General features: G+C 31.4%; 1 protein-coding gene across 1 annotated transcript in view; it reads right to left on the bottom strand.

Moving 5' to 3' along the window:
- LOC106476237 (SWI/SNF-related matrix-associated actin-dependent regulator of chromatin subfamily A member 5-like) overlaps nucleotides 1-3,239 on the bottom strand; it is a 12,435-nt gene extending 9,196 nt beyond the window's left edge. Inside the window, exons 1-3 of the mRNA XM_013936902.2 lie at nucleotides 3,072-3,239; nucleotides 841-918; nucleotides 482-651 (exon numbers count right to left, since the gene is read on the bottom strand). Of these exons, the coding sequence (XP_013792356.1) occupies nucleotides 482-651; nucleotides 841-918; nucleotides 3,072-3,119 (296 nt within the window). The 5' untranslated portion in view covers nucleotides 3,120-3,239. The remainder of the gene's footprint in view (nucleotides 1-481; nucleotides 652-840; nucleotides 919-3,071) is intronic.
- Nucleotides 3,240-8,676: the final 5,437 nt, after the last annotated feature.

The raw sequence follows: 8,676 nt of genomic DNA on the forward strand, positions 1-8,676 counted from the left end.
TTGTCATACCCTACATCAAATCTAGCTATTCTTTCAAAGGTACAGAACAACCATGTAAATACTTTATGTACTTTGTGATACCCTACATCAAATCTAGCTATTCTTTCAAAGGTACAGAACAACCATGTAAATACTTTATGTACTTTGTGATACCCTACATCAAATCTAGCTATTCTTTCAAAGGTACAGAACAACCATGTAAATACTTTATGTACTTTGTGACACCCTACATTAAATCTAGCTATTCTATCAACTTTCAAAGGTACAGAACAACCATGTAAATACTTTATGTACTTTGTGACACCCTACATTAAATCTAGCTATTCTATCAACTTTCAAAGGTACAGAACAACCATGTAAATACTTTATGTACTTTGTGATACCCTACATTAAATCTAGCTATTCTCAAAACACGTGCCATCGATTGAACAAGCGTTATCCTTATTGTACGCTTTATCATCACTGTCTATTTTGAACTTACTCTCCAACAGCAGACAGCTTAGCTTTTTCATCAGGTTTCTTTCTGGGTCGTCCTGGTTTGACCTTCAGTGGTGAACCCCCTGTTTTGCCAAGAGTGCCACTTGCCATAAAATGGGAGAAAATTTCAGTTTGCTGAAGCAAGTAGTCAAACCTCTTGGCTCGATCCGTTTCCTGTTAAAAGAAATACTAAAACTTAACTTTACCTCAAACAAAAATAAGGTTCAGACTGCTTTTTGTGGTGTGTTTGTTTGTCATTGAGCACAAAGTTACACAACGGGCTATTTGTGCTGTGCCCACCACTGGTTTAAACTAATTTTCAAAGAGTATTTAATTACCTAAAGTTACAAAACAATTACTAACCAGCTTTGTGTCATATTCCTTGTTGTCATCATTAGACGGAGGTAAGGTTAGATCATCAGTATCTTCTTCAGGCTGTTCCTGAAAGGAAAATCATCATTTAGTATTTGATGCAATAAAAATTGTTTTATAACAGTTCTTTACATTATCTGCTAGAAAGTTAACTTTACATACTGACCCATTCTTATGACAGGCTATATAAGATTAAAAAAAGACTTCCAACTCCAGTTATAAGGACCAGCGACCAGATATTCATATACCAAGGTTTTAACATCTATACAACAGTATTGTATTGTTGATATACATGTTAAAACAAGACTTGTTTACATGTTAATATGCCAATGTTTTAACATGTAAACAAGTCTTGTAATGTATTGTTAATATACCAATGTTTTAACATCTATACAACAGTATTGTATTGTTAATATACCAGTGTTTTAACATCTATACAACAGTATTGTATTGTTAATATACCAATGTTTTAACATCTATACAACAGTATTGTATTGTTAATATACCAATGTTTTAACATGTATACAACAGTCTTGTATTGTTAATATACCAATGTTTTAACATGTAAACAACAGTATTGTAATGTATTGTTAATATACCAATGTTTTAACATGTATACAACAGTATTGTAATGTATTGTTAATATACCAATGTTTTAACATGTATACAACAGTATTGTAATGTAACTGTTAATATACCAATGTTTTAACATGTATACAACAGTATTGTAATGTATTGTTAATATACCAATGTTTTAACATCTATACAACAGTATTGTAATGTACTGTTAATATACCAATGTTTTAACATGTATACAACAGTCTTGTATTGTTAATATACCAATGTTTTAACATGTATACAACAGTCTTGTATTGTTAATATACCAATGTTTTAACATCTTTACAACAGTCTTGTATTGTTAATATACCAATGTTTTAACATGTAAACAAGTCTTGCAATGTATTGTTAATACATCAATGTTTTAACATGTAAACAAGTCTTGCAATGTATTGTTAATACATCAATGTTTTAACATGTAAACAAGTATTGCAATGTATTGTTAATACATCAGTGTTTTAACATGTATACAATAGTATTGTTAATACAATAATTGCAGTGTATTGTTAATATAGCAATGTTTTAACATGTAAACAAGTCTTGCAATGTATTGTTAATACATCAATGTTTTAACATGTAAACAAGTCTTGCAATGTATTGTTAATACATCAGTGTTTTAACATGTATACAATAGTCTTGTTAATACAATAATTGCAGTGTATTGTTAATATGTCAATGTTTTAACATGTACACAACAGTATTGTAATGTAAATAGCTATCTTCTGAGTGTATGCACATTGTGTTAGTATGTTAATAACACTGTGTATAACTTAGGTCTTGCTATACAAAGTGAGCTTTTTTAATATATGTGAAAATCTGTACTTAGTTACCTTATTAACATAATCAATAAACAGTTTCATTGTTACTGTAAATTCACCATTAGGAATGAAATCATAATGTTGAAAAAGTTAAGACTACAACAGAGAAATATTATAATTATAAATGATGATTCAGAAGTTACTTTAAATATACTGATGCTTTTAATAACTTAAACACGTCATTTAACACCTATATATTTAGAGAAAATCACAATTTTACAGCTTTTTCAATAACGAAATAAAAATCAGATAAAATAAAATGTATATAACTATCACTATCAACATCACTGATTAAAAAAAAAAAGATATGCCCTACAAATACACTTAAACCTTGTCCACACTTATCTAACAGTAACATTACCAATCAAATATTTCGTAAATTAAATTTATTTTCGCCAAAATTATTCTGAGTCTTGCCTTTGTCACTTTCCTATGTGCCTAGTACTAGTAAAATATATTTTATTAATATTATTGAAATTTTGCTGTATGTAAATTTACGAAAATTCTATCTAATACTTATTTCATGTTGATTATGTCAAAATAAATTATAAAATCTACACCGTATAACGAATATTATTATTAGTAATAGTAATGTAAATAACTAAATTACAATCATTGAATAATGCATTAAAAAATTTAGCCTTAGGCCTAACTAACTGCTCTGAATGTCGTGAAGCCTAACCTACTCTTATGTACACAGGCTGAAATCCATTGTTCTCATTCACAAAGAAATACCAGTTTTATTTACTGAAGTTATATATTTGTTACAATAAAGTAAATACTTACTTCTACCCTAGCAACATCTGTTGGTCCTTCTGTTTCTGGAGTTGCCATTTTACACAAAGAACGTCTTCCGATTACCGAACCTGTCAGTGTCACACAATTACCAAAACTGCGACAAGCACCGGTGTCTTAATCCGCGCTGTATCCTCCTTTTCGCGGTTTTTCTCTAGAACTATCTATCGTACTTAATAGGAGTGAGAGTATACTAGCATGATCATCTATTTCTTTCAGCAGCCGTTTTAAGATTTTAAAGTTTTCATATTTAATAGAGTATTTTATTAATGAAACATTATTTAATATATGTTGAATGTGTTTTAATAAAAATTAATTTCTTTATTTTAATACTATTGTAATTTTCTCAAACTTCTAGAAAATGATCCAATCACTGATCAGTATTTGTATATACTTTCAAGCATTGTGCGACACCTTCAGAGTTTGAAAAAAATATATTTTATTTTATGAATCCAATAAGAACATTTTTTTATGCTCAAATACAGTTAGCTATTTATATGTATATATATATATTAAAATGTTGTCAAAAAATACACAAAATATAAATTAGTGCCAATAATGAAAAATTATATATAGTACACAGGCAAGTTCAAATAACGCTTTGATTTGAAATACCTCTTTTATAAAAAGGCTAAAACAAAATTGTTCAGTAAGTACTTAACGTAAAATTATTGCAGTTAATTACCAATAGCCAGTGTGTGGCCTTTTGTTCTTTCTTATTTACATTGATTATACTGAAAGAGACATACGGTAATCAGTAAATAGTTTACTTATTACATTAAACTCAAAATGATTTATGTTAACTCGTAAGTTAGATAAATATTTGGCAAATGTTTGTTTGTTGTTAAGCGCAAAACTACATAATGGGTTCTCTATGCTGTGCCCACAGCGAGTATCAAAATCCGATGTTTAGCCTTGTGTGCCCTCAGATTTACTGCTGAGCCATCAAGGGGTATTTGGCAAATATATCCATAATTATAATAAGTGCAAGGTTTGATTAACATAATTCGGATTACACGTTTAATATGCATAGGAACTCTCTCAATAGCATGCTCGAAGAAAATAATTTTGGTATAATGGCAAATAAGTCACCCAAGAAGTAGTGTTCTGTTGCTAGTAATGAAGCCGATAGAATTTTAGGGTGTATTTATAGACATATTGATTATTTGTTACATGTAAGAAGAAGTAATATAGCTCTGTACAAACCATTTGTTAGGAATAACTTGAAATACTGTGAAACAGGTTTATTTTTCAAGTTTAAGGTTTGGAAAAATACAGGATAGGTTCTAGAACGGTTTTATATTACTGTTGCGTCAGCGAGGTCACGTGACTAGTGTCACGCCACGTTTCTAGAACTATCTTGTTCCTTCGTGAATGTCCTAGCATTTACTAGATATATGTTGTCTGGTATATATATATAAGACGCTCACAACGTGACAACAATGTGTGTAGGTAGTGAGTAATTGAACTGCAGTCAGAAGTATTGTTGAAGTTAACGTTCGTTGTTATAGAGCGACTGTTGAAAATAAGTGTATCGTAAAGTTATATTCAGAAAGAATAAACCAGTTTTATTAAATAAAGACTTGAGTCGCTAAAGTTTCAGTCGGAACGAAGTTACGGAAAATTAATTAACAAACGGAGACGTAACATTACTAACAAGCTGTTTATGAAAGTAATGAACTGTCGTTAGTAATAATGGAAGTCGGTACTTTACATGAGTCTAAGAGAGGATCGAATCGACGATTTTTTGAAAAATAAATGATTGACTTATGTATATACTTTTCTCAAGGATGGGTGTGCAAGAACAACATTATTGAAGGGGCCAAATGGTCCCTTGTTATCTATTGTTATATTGTAATGGTTAATAGTCTAAACGATCCCCTAATTCTATTTATTAATTAGTTACTATTTTATCAATTACTATACGGTTACGGTTTAAATGCCGAAACATTAGAAACCAATAGGCCTAAAATTTGTAATTAAAATCACGTTAATTGCAGATGTTGTTTTATGTTATGTGACTCTCATGATGATTAAGCCTGATCTATGGATCAACATTCTTTATGAAAAACATCACAATAACAGTGTTTTGTCAGTTAAGAAAGATTTGTTAAAATTACCAATTTTTATTTTGATGTCCCATAAAAGTTAATCTATAGATCAAGTTTCGTCGGAACAAAGCGTTGTACACAGTATAATTGATATATTAGTTTCTACTATTGTGAGATACAGATTTCGTTCTTTTTTATTTCATTACTTATGAAATTAACTTTTTAGTAGTCACTTGATTCGGCGCACATAAAAATAATAATGGCATAACAAGTTCAGGTCTATTTGATCTTTGTCAGATTGTTAATAAATTGAAATAATTCTATAACAATTTATCACCATTTTGTTTGTTTTGAATTTTGCGCAAAGTTACAGCGTAAGACTAGAGGGAAGACAGATAGTCATCACCACCCACCGCCAACTCTTGGGCTATTTTTTTTCCAACGAATAGTGGGACTGATCGTCACATTATAACGCTCCTATGGCTGAAAGGGCGTGCATGTTTGGTGTGAAAGGGATCGAACCCGCGACCCTCAGATTGCGAGTCGAGCGCCCTAACCACCTGGTCATGCCGGGCCTTATCACCATATGATTCCACCCTTTACCCAGTTTTGCTACTTATGGCTCCGTGCGACTTTTTCATCAGAATAAAAACGTTTTTTCTCTCTCTTTAAATATACGTTATTTAGACTGTTGAATTTCTATTAATAAGTAATCGTCGTCTTCTTCATTCGTCCTTAATCCCATGTATTTCTATGATCTGCTCATCCGGTAGTCCTTCTCCAATAATCTTTTACCCTCCGCATCCTTTGGCGTTACACTTTCCATCTCAGGTTTTGACGCCCTCTACCTTCGACTGGAATTCCAAATATTCTTCTTACTCGGTTATATTCCTCCCATCTTTCCATGTGCTTATACCTCATCGGTCTAGCTTCACGTGCTATTTCTGTTATCTAACATCTCTTTGTAATATCCTAATCCTACCTTCTAAGGGTAATCCAAATATCTAACGTAACATTCTCATTTCTGCTCTTTCCAGCATACCGCCTTCTTTGCTTTTCAATGCCCATGTCTCCGTTCCATACAACAGAACTGGCCTAATTACTGTGGCATTTTCTTGTCATGAACTTAGATTAGTTATAGGATACGTGAAATAATTATCTTCGACATAGGATTATTTCAACTAAATTATTTATATAAACAGGGTACTCGTGTAACGACAAGGAGTTTGGTGAGATCGAGAAAAAAAGATATGCTTATTTTTTAAATTTATACAATTAGAAAAGCAAACATTTATTTGACGAATTACTAAGTTAGTCAGTCAGCTTTCTTGATTTGTACATGAGATTAAGCCTGATCCAAAGATGCATATTATACTATATAGTCAACTTTAAACAGACAAAATCAAAGTATTACTTCATAACATATACTGAGTTCACGTTAGAAGTAAACCCATTGCTCATTTGTACATTCTTGGTTGAAGCCAGATGGTAATAAACACTTGGGATAATAGAAACTTGTTGATTAAATTCAAAGAAACGACAGCCTTATTGACATTCTACCACATTTAATGTCAGGTCCACCTGTACAAAGTGCTAAGTTTGGTTGTTCTTGAATTTCGTGCAAAGCTACACGAGAGCTATCTGCACTAGCCGTCCCTAATTTAACAGCGTAAGACTAGAGGGAAGACAGCTAGTCATCGCCACCCACCGCCAACTCTTGGGCTACCTTTTTCCAACGAATAGTGAGATTGACCGTCACATTTTAACGCCCCCATGGTTGAAAGGGCGAGCATGTTTGGTGGGATGGGGATTCGAACCCGCGACCCCCAGATTGCGAGTCGAGCGCCCTAACCACCTGTCCACCATGCTGGGCCTCAAAGTGCTAAGATTCCAGGGTTTCTTAGAATTTTTTGTTGATATTGTTACTATACATGGATTAATAACCTCATGTGCACTACTTAATATGTAAAATCAAGTGATTGTGATATAAAAGAATCAAACAACAGATTCTCCACATTTTTTAAACAAAGCTGTTTTTATTTAGATACACACACACACACCTAGAAACAAATCACATCACCTACAAAACTTCACTTGTGACTAGTCAAAATAATAAACTAAAGAGCATGCAAACTTTTAAACTATAGTTAAAAATATACCAGCTTTAGGAAATACAACTCATTAGTGTTAAGTGATTATCAAGTATTATTGGATATAAAAAAAAGCAGTTACAAAACACACAAATATCAAATACTTTTCTTACTTATGCAATGATAACATATTAAACAAGATAACATCCTAACAACATAATCCCCTTAAAAATCAATATTCATTCTTGTAAAGAGCAGATTTAAGAACGAGAGCTTTGTGGTGTAACATGATGTACTTGTAATCATGAAGTGGAATATGAAAACTGAAGGAACTAGTTAATACAAGAACTCAGTCGAAGTAACGTTTACTGCTGGGCCACTGTTTTTGTATTACTTAAACACTTCCAGTTTTCCTCAGCTTGTGTTTTGAAAATGAACTTTCATTTCAGAACTAGAAATTTTTTTAAAACTTGAAAAAAATGATCAAACATTTATAAAAGTATAAAAAATATCAAAATACCTGACAGATTTTAATTCGGAACAGCAGTGCGTGGTTTTATTTTCCCGAGGACAGTCCGCCTCTAATAAAACGTGTGTACTATACGTAATACTTATTTAGTGTTTCGGACAAATTTTAACGTAAAAAAAACAACATTGTATATAATGAAGAACAGAGAAAAGTCGGTTGATGTGCACACAGTAAAAACTGTGAAAAAGATACAAACCTATTGTTTATATTCAAACGGTTTATACAAACTATCGATTTACAGAAGAATCATTTTGAGCATTAAACAAACACACACACACACACATATATATATATATGAAGAATTAAGCACATTAAATTTGAAATAAAACATTTATTTTAAATTTAGTTTTTAACCTAAAGATTCAAATCCCAAGGTTCACACTTGTATAAGGCAATCAACAAACCATGTTTTAGTCTAGAAATTTTGGAAGTTTCTGAGCTTAAAATGTTCTCATAGTAATGTTAAATACCTATAAGTGAAACAGAAATTAGAAACAAAAACAATTGACTCGAGTTTTACAAAAGCAACAAAGGAAGTTTATATCCAGAATTACCTTATGATTGGTTAAGGCAGCTTTGACATATCAGTTGCAGGAAATATATTTTGTTAGAAACAAATATCAAAGAAAATTCTCTCAAAACCAAATTATAGTTCTGTAAATAATTATGGAAAATGACAGCTTTGAAAGAACTTATGAAGCATAGTAATGTGCCGATGATATCAAAGACTTTCGTTTTATGGCTTGTAACGTAATATCTTAAAACACAGTACGATATTGTGGTTCCGTAAACATCGTGGGAAAAATTGCTTTGAAATAATTTACGAAGAACGATAACATGCTGTTGATAATCGAAGAGCTCAATTATTTGCTTTTAAAATTTGTAATAAAAACATAATGTTAATAAATTCCAAGTTTAGCCTACAA

The sequence above is a fragment of the Limulus polyphemus genome, unplaced genomic scaffold, assembly GCF_000517525.1.
Source record: "Limulus polyphemus unplaced genomic scaffold, Limulus_polyphemus-2.1.2 Scaffold10101, whole genome shotgun sequence".
NCBI classification, from domain to species: domain Eukaryota; kingdom Metazoa; phylum Arthropoda; class Merostomata; order Xiphosura; family Limulidae; genus Limulus; species Limulus polyphemus.